An 18,636-nucleotide genomic window follows, 5' to 3' on the forward strand; every position below is an offset into this window, starting at 1 on the left:
ATATTGTTTATATTAATCTTATGTCTGGGAGGCCTTAGATTTGAACTCATATCTAAAAAGATCTCAATACTATACGTTACATCCTAATTTTTGTATAAGCAGCAAAACCTAAAGTAGTTTGCCACGTGATAAACTTTTCTCTTTTATAATACTTTTGAGCTTTTTTAGTTGTGTGGTTGAGACATACTGTTTGTTTTGAGTGATATATAATTAAATTTGTTTTCGTCTACTAATTGAATTGGTGGTTTAATATGGTATCAAAACACATGTGGCTCAAAAGGTCCGGTGTTCAAGCCCTGCGTTGTTGCTTCCTCCCCCAATCAAAATTGATTTCCACAAGTGAGGGTAGGGAGTAACAATTAAATTTGTCTTCAACAACAATTTTGAACCTTTTGTTTCTAAATGAAAAAAATTGAACTTAACTTGGGTTCCCATTCCAACCAAACCCATTTACACCCCTAATATATATCTAGTTGAGTGATTTTTGTACCAACTTGGACAATACTTACTCTTCATATATCTGTCTGTGATCTTCCTTGCATTCTTTCCTGTAATGTTAGCATATATATATATATATATATATATATATATATATATATATATATATATATATATATATATATATATATATATATATATATATATATATATATATATATATATAGCCCCAATGACAAGGCAGAAGTTAAGCTACTCTGATAATACATGGCTCTCAATTAAAAGAAATCAAGCTTCTTCTTCTACATAAAGGAGATCGCGGAACTGTACAGAGAGATAACAAACCACAAGCTTTCATTGTCATTTTTCATGGTTGTCTTCAATTGGATCTATCTTCAGTATCAAAGGCTGCTTTAAATCTACAAGAAAATCGGCAACAACCGGTAGCTCACCAGATGTGATATCGTCGTAATCCTCGTTTTCAGCCAAAGCTTTATCTAGAGCAGCCTTGGCGACTCTTGTAATGCAAATGATTAGAACCACTGCAATTCAAAGAAAAAGGTTTCAAGGCTACCTTGGATGCAAAGCTCGTACAGGATGAAAAAAATGTTTTAGGTTCATTCCAATATGATGTTTCACCGGCTTAATAGAACAAATCAGGGTGACTTTGGGCGTTTATTGTTTTAGATATCAAACGATAACACGCTCATTAACCCACTCCGATTATAAGAAAGAAAGCAATCTATAGAAAAACTAAATGTCGGTATACGAGCATAATGTGCAAGGAATATGACCCAAGTCGAACTTACCAGATACGAAAAGGCCCAGCATGATAAATGCCTACATTCACAAAAGAGAAATTTTGCATCACACAAGGAAGAAGATAATAACAACTCATGCAAATACCTAAGAATTAGAGATTATCGATCTGTAGTCAACTTAGAACCTGAATTAGCTTACCCAATCAGACTTTGGAAATTCATTCCATCCGTGAGTTACATCCGATAAATCCTTAAGAGTTGTTCCCACATAAACTAATGCAACTGTAATTGGCTACAAACCAAACGATCATCAGGACATCATTGAATTAAAATCTCGATTAACAGAACTAATATAAATGTACAAAGAAAAACAGTGAGCTATGTAAAGTTATTGGATTGACCTAACAAGTATCCATGAATTTGTATAACCTTAGGACTTGTTTAGATTGACTTTTTAAGTGTTTAAATAAGTGTTTATCTGTGCACAAAAAAGTACTTATAAATGTTTAGAGGTCAATCCAAACGGGCACTAATTTTACTTTCAAATTATCTTTTTGACAAGTTTCTTGATTAACAATTAACGAGAAAATCAAAGAAGGGGAATATTCATAGAGTATTTAGACCTAAGATAACATAACCAAAAGATGGTTATTGTTGTTAAAATGATAAAATGTGTAAAATGAATCATTTGGATGCAATCTTTTAAGAGGAGAAAGCTGAGGGAACATACCATCATTCCCAACCAGGAAGCCAACATGTACTTTCCTAGTGAAATAGGAGTTACAGACAAAAGATAATTCATTATGTTGAATGGAAGCAAAGGAACAAGCCGAAGTAACAGAATGATCTGCAAAAGAAGTAAAATTTTTTAAACATGTAATGCAAATTATAGAAGTCAAAAGCTCAAGTATTTAGTATAATATAAACAGCTAAATTAGGCCCTTTTTGGCAACTATTTGCTCTTTTTTTACTTTTGGTTTTCAAAACCTAAGTCTTTTTCCTTTCAATTTCCTACCTCACTTTTGATGTTTCTTGAATAAAAGAGTTGCATTCTTAGCCAAATTATAAAAGCAAAAACAAATTTTAAAAACTACATTTTTTCTATATTCAAAACTTAACAATAGTAGAAAGTAGATAACAAAACAAGAACTCCATAAGTGGAATGGATGTTTGTAGGCTTAATTTTCAAAAACTAAAAACATAAAACCAAATAGTTACCAAATGAAACCTTAATAATGTAAAAATTGATTCACATACAAACCTTAAACCCCGACTTATGAATTGCAATTGCAACTGAACGAAACTGTGGATAGTCCTTCAACTTGGAAACAACAAATGACTTCCCAATCTAGGCAATGTAGTATGGAACTTAAATTGATTAGAAAAAGATCAAAGGGATAACAAGAGGAAATGATGCTATCAGTAAGGAAAGCAATCGAAGAACTTACTGTTCTTCCAAGAAGAAATGCTGCCCCAGCTCCAGCAGTTGCACCAATAGAATCAGCAGCAATGCCAATGGGCAACCCAAATAAGTAACCACCCCCAAGCTGAGGCAGTAAAGGGAGATAAAACTGAATGATGGCTTACAAATCTATAGCTAAGGCTCAAGAACCACCATAAAGGATTTAAGCTTACTGTCAGGATTGAGGCTGGAACAGCCATGATTGTCAATGGAATGTATGCAACAGCTCTGCATTTAACAGCAGAAAATGCTTTATAGTGCCTCTGATAAGAATTGTATTGATTGAGGTGAGGATACTTAAACCAATGTAGGGATCATTTCAAAAGGGTGTGCTTGAAAATAACTTTTGTCAAATCAATGTGAGACATGACTTCAATCATTCCAACTCAATTTAAGGGGTTGTTTGGCCCACCAATTTCTCACTTAAGTGAGTGTAAACAACTTCAACATTGCACATTTATCGAGTAACTTCACCTTCCTATTTTTTCATACTCTTCTCATTTATCGAAAAGATTAATCTCCCTCTCCATCTCTACTTTATTTATCGAGTAACTCTATCTTCTGTTTTTAATCTAATTTTCACAACTATCGAAGAATTTCGCCTTACAACTCTACACCCAAAGCACAAACTTATTAGCTCCAAAATATTAACTTTAAACTTATCGACCCCACTTAGTGGGTCAAATACCCCTAAAAGCAATTTTCATACTAACATAATTAGTTTCGAAGGATTTGATATTTCAAAGTGATTTTGAATATGGTTTACACCAATTTCAAAATCACTCTCAAACATGCCAGAAAGGAGGAGAGTTGACTCACAGTGCGACCGGACCCCAGACACCAAGATCCCGATGAACCCACAACAAGAAATCCTTCAAAATCTGCAAACAATTTGAGTTTGTTGGTATGTGAAATTAACTGAAGCAAATAATTTGTAGAAAAAGTAACAAGAAATAGACTTAGTAAGTAGGCTGCTCTGTTCAGCAGCAAAAGTTTCTTTCTCTAAATTTCTGCCACTGAAGTCTAATCCCTCTATGAATCATTTCTCCCACTAAATTCTACGTGTATAAAGTAAATTTGATAGTGTAATGAACAATGGAAAATACAGAAAAAATAAATAAATTGGTATTAAAAAAACTCCACAAACTTACTAAGTTTTAAGATTTCAAGTTTTGCCCAAACTTAAATTAAATTTTGAATGTGTTATATAAAAACTATAGCATTTATCGAAGTTTTAGGCGTAATTAGATCAAATTAAAAGTTTAAAGTGATAATTGTTAGGAAATTGAATTTTTTTCCCCAAAAAATATTTATTTTTAATGAATTATTAAACGTTTGCGGCAAACTTAAAATAAAAAATAATAACAATAATAATAAGTTCTGTTTGTTACTTTAAAAAACTTTAAAATAAAAATGAATTCCAGGAGGAAAGAATTTGTTTTGTCACCTTTCAATTTTTTTGTTTGCCTTCAACCCTAAATTCTAATTAGGCAAACAAAAAATCTTTATGATAAACTCTTTTTTTAGAGAAAAAAAATTAGGATGCATTTTATCTTTAACTTTATCTCTTCTTTCCTCAATTATTAAAGAAAGAGATTAAATCGAACAGGGCCAGATAACCTGTCAATATCATTTAAATATTTTTAAAAAATTATATAATTAGAATGAAAAAAAAAAAACCCCCCGGTTAAATGACTTAGATTATACAATCTCGATCAAAATGTGTTAGACTCAAATTTCTTAATTGAACTAAAAATAAATTGAATGAAAAATGTAAAGAGCCTTTGTTTATAAAGCTCACATATATTATCATAATTTAACGACTTGATTTGATATTCAGGGGATAATGAAAACAGACCTTTTGGAGAGGGAGAGTGAAGCAAGCGACGGCTATGGCGGCGATGAGGAGGATGAGGAAGACGATTCTCAAAGCCATGATCGGAGAAAGAAAAGAAAAGAAAAAAAAGGCCCTAGCTCCGTCGAAATTGGGGGCGTAAAGAAAAAAGAAAATAAATTCGGGTGGTGGTGATGGCGGTGGTGGGGGTGCAAAGTTAGAATTAAAAAAACGAAGCGACCCTTAAACGCAACAATTTACACTGCCACTTTCTTTGCTTTTTGCTTCTCAAATATCCTTTCCCTCTTTTTTTGTTCTCTCTTCTTCTTTAAATAAAAAACGGTTCCTTTTTTTTAGGTTTGATTATTCTTTTTCTTGTCTTTTTCTAATATCAATATTATATTAAATTTGTTAAAAAGTATTTAAATAGATATTTATGTGAATTGATCACACCAGATTTTATCCAACCAAAATAGATAAATAAGTATTACTATGTTCAAATTAATAAATATTTTAAAGCCACTTTTAATTTAGTTAACTAACTTTTAATTTTAATAGAGGGATCCATTTAGAATAAAATTTTCAAACTTTGTGAACTACATTTTACCTATAAATTCTTTTTCTTTTTTGAAAATATCCAACCAAAAAATCAAACTGATTAAAATATGTGATAGAGCATAATACCCTTAACAAATATTTAGAAAACTATAAAAAAAAAAAAAAAAAAAGAATTGGGCTTTGAAGCCTATATTTGGCCCAAACAAACTTAAGCTCAAAGGATGAGCCCATACAACCAACCTCAAGCCCAATTTTTTTTTCTTTTTTTAATTCCCAATAGAAGTTGGAAAAGGGCATCGTGAACAAAATTGATGGTTTAGTTTTATTTCCACCAAACACCCCTTCTAACCATTCTAATCAAATCAAATCCAATTATTTTGATTGATAATACAAGACATGATAGTGGGTTGAGTTTTTACTTATCATTTCTTCAACAACTTTTAAGTCTAATTTTAGGTATCACAATCAACGATTACCTCTACCAATTTTAACAATAGCCAACTCTAATAACAATTATAGTAAAATTTTAGTTCATAGCATTTAATAGTCATTCTTTATAGTAATTTGATATTAATGAAAACACTTTAGCATATAACAAGTAATGGGTTACAAGAGAAATAAGTATTTTTTTTTTTAAACAACTTTCGATCAATAGTTTTTAAAATGTAATTATTTTTCTAAGTCAACTAAAGGAGATCCAAATTGATTCATAACATATTAATTATTTCAAAGTACACGTAGTTCACGTCTCAATCTTTATTTTATGAATATGTACTTAAAAAAAAAAAACTTTTATGTGAAACACTTTTATGCCTAATTACTAATCTAACCAATCTTGTACGATATTATAGACATCAATTTTGTGTTATACAAATTAGAATAGCCTTTTATAAAAGGAATCTAAGTTGAAAATGGAGCCATAATGACTAAAGATAAGATGTCACCATTTTTGCGAGGCAAATAATAACATTCAACCTACGTTTAAGATACGAAAATATCAAAGTCTTAATATTGTAAAATTACCAAGGAGAATATCGAGATCGATGGATGTTTAAAAAATAAAATAAAACAATAAAGTCAAAGTAAAATATTTGATAGGGTAAAAAAAATATTTTATGATTTTTAAACTAGTAAATACATATTCTATCATTTATATTATATTTAGAAGACAATCATGTCGATGTTCAACCTAAGAAACCATTAAAATATCGACATATCGACAAATATATAATACTATTCATACATTACAATCAACACAGCCACACACAAACCCAACACCCTTAACCAACGTAATGAAATTACTATATATGAAAAAACATCTTGGGTTGACAAAAGCTACAATGGCATGAGAAATTTGTGTCTCAAATATGAACAATATTAACATCGTTTCCTATAGAAAGAATATTATTCAAATGAGGTATTCAATCTCGCTTTTAGTTTTTTTATTGACAATAAATGAAGTGGAAAAATCAAACCTCTATCTCGTAAAAGTTTGGTGCCAACTTGAGTTTTGCTTATTTCAGCAGTAATACATTTTTAGTTGGTATTATTTTATTATCCTTTTAAATGGTGAATCATGCTGGGGGTTGGTTTAAAAATTCCTATTGGGTTGGATTTGTAATGTAATATAATCTAAAAAAAATTTTGGATCAAACGTTTTGAGCTCGATTTGTAACACTAAACCCATTTTGTTCCGATTATTTTTCATTCAACCCTCCTTTTCACTCTTTTCATGCTTAAGGATCTCATTTTCAATTTGCCCTAAACTCCTCACACACCCCAATAACTATATAATTTTCAGTAATCTTAATTACATTTCATCTCACCAAACATCCTTACAGAATTAATGATAATAATAATAATTTTTTAAAAAATATCCAATGCGTCCAATGAATATGGTCAGATCTAAACATTTAGAATATTAAAAAAAAACTCGATTTTAAACAATAATGTTGACTTCAATTCAATTAAAAAGTGATTTGACTATATAAACCATGTTATATTGTTCTTGTCTTAACCTAATTTATATTAAACATTCAATAGTCAACTAGTTTCATGCAAGATAGGTATTGTACTACACTCATCGTTTCATACGAAACAATAACAATACACCTAGACTTCATAACCCTACAAACTTGTCAAACACACATAAAATACAATTGACAAAACTGTTTGAAATAATATTTTTAAATATAATATAACGTTGATGTCTGTCAATAATAAACATTGATAGACACTAATACTAAATACCAATAAACATCTACCTATCAAATTAAAAAAAAAAAGTTACCTTTTTCTTCGAAAAAATATTTTAATATTTATTTTAAAAAAATTAGAAAAATAAGTTTAATTTCTTAAAAAAAAAAAAAAGTGTCTCCTTGTGAATTTATTTCAACCAACCCTCCAAACTTCCTTTATGAACCCATTATACTTCCAATTTATTTTCCACAACATCCACCTAATCCTATCAACTAAAAGTTATTTGTAAATTGTCATTCAATCAAAGAAAAAGAAAGTGAAAGAGGAAAATTTGTTAGTGAGAAAAGGACAACTTGGTTTTCTTTTTATTTAACACAATAAATATTAGCATCCATTAAGAAAGAAAAATACAAAATGGGACCTATATATATATATGCTCAAAAGAATTAATTTTAACTATTAATTAAGTCCATATTTAATAACCATTTATCAAATTAATCAAATCTCACTCACTTTTTCTTTAGTAAAGTGAAGTTGATACTATCACTATTTATATGTTATATATTCTCTCTTATAAAAAAATGAGATGATTTAACATTACTACATCAACAAATGATTTTATATATATTATTGTTTTTTTTATCTCAAAATAACCAACAAGAATTGCAAAAAATCCTAAGGAGAAAAAAATAACAAATAATTATACATTATTAGTTACCAATATGTAAGTAAATACAAACTTTAGGCTGTATAAATTTAACTTCACCACTCACCCAAACGAAATTTACAAAGCAAAATACCAACAAGAGTTGCTGCTGCTTAGGTTTTGGTTTCAATTCCAATGGAGGTTGTTCGATTCCTCATTATTAACTTGGAAATTCCTCCATTAGAGCCGTTTTCTTTTTCCTTAAGTTCTACCAAAGAGTGTGTTTCTGAAGCTAATTCAAAACAATGGAGTTTCGGGTTTTGTTCTTCTTCTTGGTTTGGATCTATCATGTGCAGAGTACATTGAGAAGAATATGAGCTAACATGAGGTCTAAGAAATATTGGTGCCCTATTTCGCCATCCCTCCATTTCAGCTTTGCTGGTGCTCTCCCGTAATGGACTCCATCGTTGCACCGATTGTCGAAATGCCAAGGGAATGTCATGTCGAAGTTGTCGATCACGCCATGGATGATCCCAGCTTCCTTCAACTTCTCCAGCACTACCCAGTTGAATATTTCCATTTTGTTGGGATTGAAGGCAAGCGTTCGAGCGTAGCCACCGGTTGCGACCGTGGTTCGGTAGAACACCTTTGGGACTGTTAAACCCCTCTGCTTAATGGATTCCAAAACTTGTTTCCAGAAAGATGCAGCATAGGTTGCTCCGACGGAGAAAGCTCGGATATTTAACCAATGAACACCATCGTGGAGGCCCGAGTTCATGATGATTGTGTCGGGAACGGTTTCTTCTGAGAAGTATTTCTGCAGCAGACTTCTAAACCCTTCATTTCTCAATGAATTCAAACCTTCATAGTTTTGTGTTTCATTCCAATGCCCATTGAATATACTGGTAATGCGAACCGTTTGAGAAGGATTCTTCGGGTTCGAAAAATTCCTATCGAATCGCCTCGGAACTGCAGGGATTTCAGGCAAATCCAACACGAAATTAAGAAGGTTTCTTATCGTATCGACATGATTCGAATCACCCCAAAAGAAAATCCATCTACCCTTCAAGCAATCCCAAGCAGAACTACTAGAAAACATTTGAAATGAACAATGAGCAGAATAAACCCATCCATTACTCTCCAACAACCCTAATGGGCCATTACACCAAGGGCTTTGACAAGGATAATCTGGGGCGAAACACCGGTAGCGGCCGTCATCGCTGATCTCGCATTGGTCATTTTGACCGTGACGAGTCCACCGCCCTGTCCAAATATCTCTACTGAAATCAGAGCTCCGACACATTTTAATCTCCGGCAACACAACCGAATTCTTAACAAATCGAACTTTGATTCTACGAAGTTCTCGGTCGTAGGCAAATCGGGTTGGGGAAAACCTAAGCCCCTCGAAATGTCGAAATAGAAGAATCACAGTAAGATTATAATCGCCGGCGAAATCAGGGTGGACCTGAAGCCAAAACGAGTAAGTCCCATTACCAAAATCTTTAACAAACGGCCGAGATTTCCACAAATCCCCAGAAAGATCAGTCTCAAAATAATCTCCACCTAAACAACGAGGATTTCCAGATTCATCAAGAGCTTGGAATCGAAACTCATGAACATCTCCTGTTGAAAGCGTCACCATTGCCGGACTTTGACTTTCCATGCCGGAGATAGCGATGTCCGTCGTCTTCAAGTCTCTGCAAGGCTCACCGCCAGGAGCCAACCAAAGAGCAAGAAGATGGGAGGTGAAATTCGGCTCGAGTTCAGCTGAAAACCAATCAGAGACAGAGTCATGGTGAACCGCCGGTTTGCTCTGGTTCCGGCGAGGCTCGACGAGGGCATTCTGCGGCGGAACGGGTTCACTCAAAACCGATTCTGAAAAATTTATTTCGGGTTTGTAAGAGATAACTGGGGTGAAATTGGAATCATGGGTATTGGTATTGGTGAAATTAGAAGAAACAGAGACGAAATCTTGAGGAGAACGCCAAGCTTCAATGACAGTATTGATATTAGAACCATCGATACTCCAAATGGCTACCATACTGAGAAGAATCAAAGCCGTTAAAACCCCAAAACGGGAATGCACTAACGGAGACGACCTTAAAAGCCATGGATTTGAGGTCACCGGAAGCAACCCCTTTCCCTGCATCTGAAACTGCCGTAGATTCAACGAACCCACAAACCAAAAACAGAACAAACCCAAAAATCAGAACCAAAAAAAAAAAAAAAAACCCTTTTCTCGAACGACAAAGTTCTCTTCTTTTCTAAAAGCTAATAATTTTCCTTTCTCGATTAAACAAAAAAACCAAGAAATCAAAGAATGAAAAAGCAAGAATTTTTACTTACGGGGTGAACTCGAAAAAGCCAGAAATCTCTCTATTTCTTGAAGATGAGAAGAGATGGCAGATGCTTTCTTTTATCTTTCTATTTCTGAATCTATCTCTTTTCTCAATAATCTCTACTTCTTTCGACCATTGGAATGGGAAATCAGAATTTGGTTCTTTCTAAAAATAAAGAAATGGGTATTGATTGAAACATAAAAATAAAAAATAAAAAAAAATATCTGATATTTGTGTGTGTGTGTGTTTCTATTTTGCTTTCTAATTTCTAATCCTCTTCTGTCGGATAAAAAACAGCGACAATTATGGGGGAGGTGGTGGAGAGAAGAGGACGGTCCGGAGACCGGAGCTTGAGAGTTGATAGAAAGACAATTTTGTGAATGGACGATTTTACCCTTCGAATTGGATTCCAAAATTAAGAATTTCCACACCGACGCGGATCACCGACAGAGAAATAATAGAAGGGAGCTTCGTAGGGGTACTTTCGTCATTGTCATATTAATTTATTAATGCATGGGCCTTCCTAAATTGTAGCTGTGGCACGTGTGTTCCATGCGACATGTTTCTTGTCGTGTTCTGGGCCCAATAAATTTCTCACTCTCTAATTTTACTCTAAAATTTAGGGTTTTTTTTTTAATCCAACTTTAAACTAATAACTAATTGTATAATTTTAACCTTTTTCTCTCCACATTTTGAAGAAAAATAATGGTGTGAAATTATAATGGTATCAATTAATCACTTTAACTTTTTTTTTTTTAGTCATTTTTCTTTTGGGAACTGTTTTTTTTTTTTTTTTTTTTTTGTAAAATCGATGTTATAAACGTTTAAAATTATAGCATAAATCACTTTTAAAAGTAATCATGGTTGACAAATGAAAATATTAGAAGTTTAATCACTTAAATTATAAAGTTTTAATATATATTACAAATTGATATAATTATTAGGTATGTTTTTAATCAATACAACCCTAACAAATTGGGTGAGTTACTGATAACTTGATTTTCAACTCAACTTATTTCCACTGAATTCTTTTTAATGCTAACATGACAATCCATTAATGGAAGTAAATATGGCAATGTATTGTCTTTGTTGTTTAACTCTTTTTTCAAGAAAATGTTTGTTTTTTTTTTTTTAGGGGTTTTTAGGAACAATATTGATAAGATGAATTTAGTAAATTTCATTGGAAAGTTGTCAAAAATAGAACATTTATCTAAATTATTTATATTTTATAGAAAAATTAAATTTAATAAAATTTGTCTCTTAGTAATTTTAATAGTTTATTAGTTTTTTTTTTATTTTTAAAAGAAAACCCAATTTTATTTGACTAACTAAAATTATCTAGATTTAAATCTTATCTTTTTCCTTAAACTTTTAGAAATAGCTTATATTAATATTTGCAGTTAGAACTTTGTTAACGAAAGCATGACATAGCTTTTTTATTTGGATTGTTAAACTTACTCATCATATTAATTAAATCGATAAATAATGAAAAAATCTTACTAATTTATTATATAAATCTTTTATGTCAACACATTATAATCAAATAAACTCAAAAACTAATTTTGTTATTTTTCTCTCTCTCTCTAAAATTCAAATCTCTCGTCGCTCCCCACTCCTCCAACCTTTATTTATTTATTTTTCAAATTAAAATTTTGAAGCAAGACAAAACAACATTAAATAAAAATGACATATTGGTGTTAACATCCAAAGGTAAAATAAACTAGAACAACAAGCACAACATATATATAAAATAAACTTTACGAACTTGCAGATAAGCATTCCAACAACGAATCACAAAAAAAATGAAAGGAAAAGAAAAAAAAAACCTCAATAAATCACAAAATATTCCACACTCGAGGCACTAAGAATTTAGCATGTGAATTTAGAAAGTTCAATGTGTCAAAACAATGACAATCAAAACAAAACATTGAAGGCAGAGTGACTTTTTAAGTTTTTCGATAAAACATCAATTTAAAAAATCAATAATTATCTTATTTGAATACAAAAGTCATCTAAGAGTAAAAAAGACATACTCAGAAAACCAATTATCTAAATATTGGTAGTGGAAAATAAGGCAACATAATTAGTAACTGATTTAACATGAAATTGAGTGAGAGTTTCCATAGAAAGGCAACCAATGTTGGCAATATACTTTCAACATATGGCCCTGTGAATGGTTAGTTTCACTTTGGTAATTTGTTCGACCATTTCTCCAGAAAGAAAAACCATCAAACATTCCTAACTTTTGGAGCTTCTCTTTACTGAATTAAACATATTGACACCTTTAAAAACAATGCAAAACATTCCTAAAATCAATTACAATACTCAAACAAATTTACGTGACGAACAACATATTACAATGAGATTAATCTCCCGTTCTTGACTTTACGTCGTCTGTGATTCTTTAATCATTAATGTAAAAGATAGTCTTTTCTAAATAATTTTGTACATATAGCGATTTTAAGAATCATAATCAACCAAAATAGTTACATTTTTTAAATATTAAAAAAATATGTTACTGATAGTCCAATTATGTAATATGGTTTATCAGTTATAGATTTTAACAAATTTTATTATGTTTTTAACTTTTATTAAATATTGATATATGTGTTAATAGTACTTTAAATTTAATTGTTATATTTACAACTGTTGATTTAGGATTCGATGTGTTTCTAATATTTTTACGTTAATTATCATATTCCCACCCACCGTAAGTAGAGTTAATTTTATGGAGAAATTAAACATGATTAGAAACTAATATGACAAACTCAAATGACAGCGAGAAAAAAAATACACAAAAATAATTCTAAAATAATAATTTTTTACTCTGGACCCCTAACATAAGTTTCATCTCAATAATCTTGATTTCACAAGACAAATTTATGGTAATCAAATTTTCGGTAATATGATTCAATTACGACAATCCAATCACCTCCTAATGCATGAAAACTCTATCAAAGTAGACACAGAAACAACTTTTCAGTAAGCTTTTAGTAAACAATTACTAAAGCTGTGGACAACACAGCAAGAAATTCCAAATCTTAAGGGAACCAGTAAAACAAACCAACTCTTTTCTGTCTGTACATGACAATCATAACTACCACAGCCGACATAGCCTAGGTAGACACAAAAGATCTCATTCCCATTAAAAGTAACACTTTTCAGGATCCAAACCCACCTCAATTTGGAGATATGTTAAAATTAAATGTGGAAAAGGAAGGAAAATATAAGTTAATACATTAAAAAAATTTAAGAAAACACATGACAAGGGGGGACAGCGGAGGAGAAGACAGAAGAATGAACATTACTAATGCCATGGATCATCCCACCCCTTAGGACCCTCCCTTCTTACAAAATCAACTATGACCTCAACTGCTTCATTAACTCTGTTGGAGAGAGAATGATTCCCATGTTCAATTTCAACTTTCTCTGCACCTCCCATTGCTTTGCATAATCTGCATTACCTCATATAACACAACATCAAACATCATTAGGAATCCACCACTATGCTCCCGGTAAAATATAATCCGAAACAGAACCAGTCTATTGTATTTGAGGTACTCGGAAGTGAAACCTCCCCTATCTTGAGTATACTAGCGTAAAACCATCTAAACAATTCTCTACTTCTCCCATTTTCCCTCTATTTATAACTCAATACCATAACAATCTCTGTTACGGATATATATGTCTTTAATACTCTAATAATACTCTAACAGAGTTCTTATGATATCTGTGAATTACATTGTTTATTATGAAACAAAGTTGAGCAACACCAACACCATAATGGACTAAGAAATAGCATAGCAACTGCATATGTGTAACAAGAGATATATAGTTTACCTATCAACCAATGACTTCTTGTCCACATAGTCTGGCACATATTCGTCTCCCATGGAAAAGATAACCTGCAATCAACGTGAATGTCACCATTACCCATAACAGAATAAATAATGACTTGAGCTTTATCTTGATCCAAAATTGAAAGTTCCTTTTATTCACGTCTTACGTATTGTTAACCATTTTGACTCATACTCTCTTCTTAGCTACTTTGCACTGGCAGTCTTATTTGTTACTGTGGTTAAATACTTTGTTAAAACGTATTTACATGTCTTCTCCCAGCTGGTATTCTTGTACCTATTCCAACTGATAGTAATTTGGGAGTTAGCTTCTTCGAGAGCGTAATAAAAGGGGTTGTATTTGGGGTCTGGGTGTGATCAGTTTTGTATGCCTGACATTCTCTTTAGCTAATGAATTTGAAAGCTATCTTGGATTCAAGATGGATGTGAACCACAACTGCTATGATTTTGGGCGTCTTATTGTCTTTGATTTGTTTTGGACCTTTTGGTTTTACCCTGATTGGAGAATAGAATTCTCATCATACATCATGCATGAAGATTGTATTGCTCCATTCAGATAGATTAGGGAGAGAGAGAGAAAGAGAAAAGTGTGCATGCAGACCTGACATGGTGTGTTAGCCATGTGCCCAAGTCTCAATTTCAGTTGGTCATCGCTAAGGTCAGAGCTGAACATATCATCATCCCCCATGTACGAGCAAAGGGAATAATACCTGCAAATAGCTAATAGGAATGTTAAAAATTGCAATCTGTCTCTTTTCTTTTATCTCTAACAAGAAACAAAACTTGAACCAAAGTTTTTGATCTCAAGAAAAAATTAATGACACACCAAAAATTGCCTCACACACAGTAGTAACAAACTAACTTCCATCTCACTTTGAAGTAAAGACATTTTGGTATTGTACTCACCTAGTGGCAGTTATTGGAGAAGATGGATCTGCCTCTCTTGGCATAAGATCTAATCCTCTGCCTTCACTTATCATAGTTGAAGCTAAGTCAATCATGGCTGCTGTTTCAGGAAGAGTTGCTCTATACTCTCGATCACTAACTGGAGCCTGACCATATAAACAAGAATCGAGCCTAAAAGTTTAAAACTACACATGATCAAGTGCATCCAGAGATGGAACTACATGCTATCTAAAAGCAGTTGACTACAAGTTTTCAAAAGCCAAGAGGCAATTAACTTTCTTCATCATTTTGGTAACCACGGGAATCCAAAATTCTACAAGGCAAGAAGACAATTGTCTAACCCTATAACAAAGATTTGATTTAATATCCTAATAAAGTAGGCATCAGGTATCTAGGTTCACAACTCAACACTAGTAAAAACCGCCTTGATATTATCGAGGAAAAACAAGTTGTCTAGGTGTGGGTAATTTTTTGTCCCTTCTTTTTTACAATTCCAGGTGTGAGAAATTAGTGCACCTTGAACCCTATTAAAATCATCTTTCAATTTATGATATTTGGCTACTGTTGATGATCCCATAATTGATTTTCACGAGACTTCAAGGTGTTTATAAGATAGATAGACTACTCTTCTCATTATCGGTTAGTTTTGAGATGGAGCCAACAAGTGATCTAATGACTACATATCAAAAACTACTTCTAAAACTTCTCGAAACGCTATCGAGTTTTTTTTCTTTCACATTGACAACTACCTTACCTTACACCATTTGAATGCCAAAAGAACTCAAAAGACAATGACACTTAGATGGGTGATTACAACGGCTCGAACTCGTTCCCATATTGTGCACTAGGCCAACCCACGGTGGTTATTGATCAAATATTTAAAAGTTCTCTCCAACTCACCCAAATGTTTTAAGTGCTACTAGTAAAGTGGTTTTACTAAAAGACACTATCAAACTCATTCTTCCATATTCTCAAAATACAATGTCCACTTTCATATTTAGAAAATTAGAAATTTTCGTTGCATAAGAAAATCTTAATTCTTTATTCCCCAAATTTGACCTAGTTCATCTCGCTATTATGTGAACCCAAGTTGAAGTTTAACTACCAAAATGCTAAGCGGATGAACCCAAAATTTTGATGCTGGATTTTTTAATTGTTCAAGTCAGTCTAGAAAACGTTATACACCAATATATACTTTTCTTTTACTTCAGATCAAATAATTGAACACTCAAGGATTAAGTTATTACTTATTCTTACCTGCAAAATGGCACCACGAACTGCTCGAGAGCAAGCCGCATTCGTACGCATATAATGGACTATATCCTGCAAGAGTGTCCAAAGAACATAGTTAGATGACATGTCCAACCGTTGATCAAAGATGCAACCGTAGTTCAAAAACATTCAGAAATTACCTGACAGCCAGTACTGTGTCCAAGTAATACAACACCCTCAGAGTCTTCTTTATTGATCAAATAACTTACTAGCTGATCAAGCTCCTTGGCATCCTATATCAAACCAAGATCCATTTATTAAAACATAATCTCCAAGTCTAGAACCAGACAGCATATCACAGTTCATAATGCAAATAAAAATTAACCTCTAACTCCAGATAAATGTGAATACTACATACTATTGTCTTCAAACTAAAAGATAGTGTTTCTTCGTTCAAGAAACTATGCTAATATTGGCCATCCAACTTACTTGTTGCAAGCTGGAGGTACCATATCCACTATAAGATGATGAGAGAAGTATCTGAACAAGTGACCATTTTTCTTTATCCAAAGCAATTGCAAGAGGTTCCAAATATCTGCAAATAAAAAAGAAAACATATTCATTTTAATTTAGGCCCATAAGTCAAGCAAATAAAAGGTTCAATGTGGAAAACCCCTTGACAGAAACATACTCTGTTGCCATAAAGCCATCGGTCAATCCACCAATGAATATGACTTGCTGTTTGTAATCTCCTGTCTTAAATGCAACCTGTAGCACAAAGGACGTGGTTAACCAGGAATCGTGCGGGAGAGGTGCTTTTCATTCTTAGAAGCTAATTACTTCTAGGGGATAGCATTCCTTGAACTTCATGGCAGATTATAACTTCTAAGGCAAATGAAATATAACAGTGATCAACCAAACATAAAAAATCCCGGTACTTGTTACTACTTATCAGAATTAGGCAATATCAAAGTCAGAAGAAGTGGCCACAATAATTAGAATATCACAATAACAGAGAGAGAGCACCAACTAATAAATGGATCTTAAACCATCAGTTTAAGCTTTTGGATTAAATATTGATTAAACATGGCATAAGAGCAAACCTTTCTCGAACTCTTGCAATGTCATTTCCTCATCAATTAATATTTATTTGGTTCTACTAATTTCTAAGTCACAGGTGAGAAAAAGTGTTAAAGAGTATTAATATACTAACATTTACAATAACCCTTTAGCTTAAGCATTTGGGCTCAAGCTAATTTAACGGTACAAATAACATTAACTGAAGCTTAAAGATAATGATAATGTAATAAACCAGAATCAAACATGCCTATATATATAACATAAATTTTTCAACACAGTGATACTTCGAGGCCTAAAAAGTTCAAAGAGATGTTCACTAATTCCTCTCAACGCCACCACTAGCAAAATGGGAATATTCAAGATTAAGATCCCCATTTGCAAACCAATCCAATATCAAATTAAATAGGTGCAAAGAACAGAAAAACAATCAAATTACAATCCTCACATAAAGTTATGTGAAAGATAAAAGATCCACGGACCTGAATTGGCTTGGGACCGTACTTGAAGAGAAACCCACGGAAGTGATTCTTCTTGACGACAGGACCAGGGGAATCCCCAACAGGAGAGCCAGAGGAAGTGTTGGCCGACATTTTCATGCTCGCAGACCTATCAGAACGGCCGCGAACTATGCCGGAGAGCCATGAAGTGGTTGAGGACGACGAAGAGGAGTAGGGAGAAGAAGAAGAAGAAGAAGAAGAAGATACAGATACGGGAGGAATTGAAGATTGAGATGAAGAAGAAAGCGAGAGATTCATGTCAAATATCACAGACCCCAGTACAAATCATTGCCGATTACAATCTAAAACATTCTTTATTCAATCCACAGCTCTCAATAATGGTGGATTGGGAATTGTAGAAGAAATGGTAGATGGGTTTGTTAGGATTGGGTCGGATCGCCATGAGAAGAATGAAAAAGAGGGCCTTGAGCTTCTCTGTTCCCCGCCCAACCAAGACACGAAGAAGTGATTACACGCGGTATAACAAGCGCGTGTTAATTTAGTTGGTGTTCGTTTTTTCAAATATCTTATAATTTATATAATAATATATATCATACAATTTTCCTCAACCTATTGTGTTAAATTTTGAACAATCAAAAGTCAATTTGTTGTTGTTTTTGTTGTGTTTTATGAATGTGTTTTTTTCTATAATAGGACAATGCCACATTGTAGGCTTCTGGTAAAAAATAATATCCACACAATAGGACCAATCCTATAGTTGTTAACTCCAAAATTTGTAATAACTTAAAATAGGAAAAGATTGAAACATTTGAATGCATATTGTTTTGAAGTTTTTTCTTTTTAGTTAGTAATATTTGATGGGTGTTCTTTGACCGAAGACATTATC

General features: G+C 32.6%; 3 protein-coding genes across 3 annotated transcripts; all 3 read right to left on the bottom strand.

The window, feature by feature from the left end:
* Positions 1 to 710: 710 nt before the first annotated feature.
* LOC103483747 (uncharacterized) lies at positions 711 to 4,816 on the bottom strand. Its single transcript, XM_017043435.2, has 9 exons — positions 4,520 to 4,816; positions 3,481 to 3,542; positions 2,835 to 2,889; positions 2,648 to 2,746; positions 2,461 to 2,547; positions 1,930 to 2,046; positions 1,399 to 1,491; positions 1,248 to 1,278; positions 711 to 980 (listed from the first exon to the last, which is right to left on the bottom strand). The coding sequence occupies exons 1-9, from the start codon at positions 4,595 to 4,597 to the stop codon at positions 799 to 801; spliced, it is 804 nt and encodes a 267-aa protein (XP_016898924.1). The 5' UTR covers positions 4,598 to 4,816; the 3' UTR covers positions 711 to 798.
* A 3,112-nt stretch (positions 4,817 to 7,928) lies between these two features.
* Positions 7,929 to 10,642, bottom strand: LOC103483748 (uncharacterized). The gene is made up of 2 exons (XM_008440503.3): positions 10,245 to 10,642; positions 7,929 to 10,053 (listed from the first exon to the last, which is right to left on the bottom strand). Exon 2 carries the CDS (start codon positions 10,045 to 10,047, stop codon positions 8,245 to 8,247), a length of 1,803 nt encoding a protein of 600 aa, XP_008438725.1. The 5' UTR covers positions 10,048 to 10,053; positions 10,245 to 10,642; the 3' UTR covers positions 7,929 to 8,244.
* A 2,571-nt stretch (positions 10,643 to 13,213) lies between these two features.
* LOC103483749 (UPF0613 protein PB24D3.06c) lies at positions 13,214 to 18,317 on the bottom strand. Its single transcript, XM_008440504.3, has 9 exons — positions 17,772 to 18,317; positions 16,904 to 16,980; positions 16,702 to 16,807; positions 16,413 to 16,505; positions 16,258 to 16,323; positions 15,001 to 15,146; positions 14,696 to 14,804; positions 14,078 to 14,142; positions 13,214 to 13,692 (listed from the first exon to the last, which is right to left on the bottom strand). Exons 1-9 carry the CDS (start codon positions 18,045 to 18,047, stop codon positions 13,545 to 13,547), a joined length of 1,086 nt encoding a protein of 361 aa, XP_008438726.2. The 5' UTR covers positions 18,048 to 18,317; the 3' UTR covers positions 13,214 to 13,544.
* Between the last annotated feature and the right edge of the window lie 319 nt (positions 18,318 to 18,636).

Source organism: Cucumis melo, chromosome 6 (assembly GCF_025177605.1).
Source record: "Cucumis melo cultivar AY chromosome 6, USDA_Cmelo_AY_1.0, whole genome shotgun sequence".
NCBI classification, from domain to species: Eukaryota; Viridiplantae; Streptophyta; class Magnoliopsida; order Cucurbitales; family Cucurbitaceae; genus Cucumis; species Cucumis melo.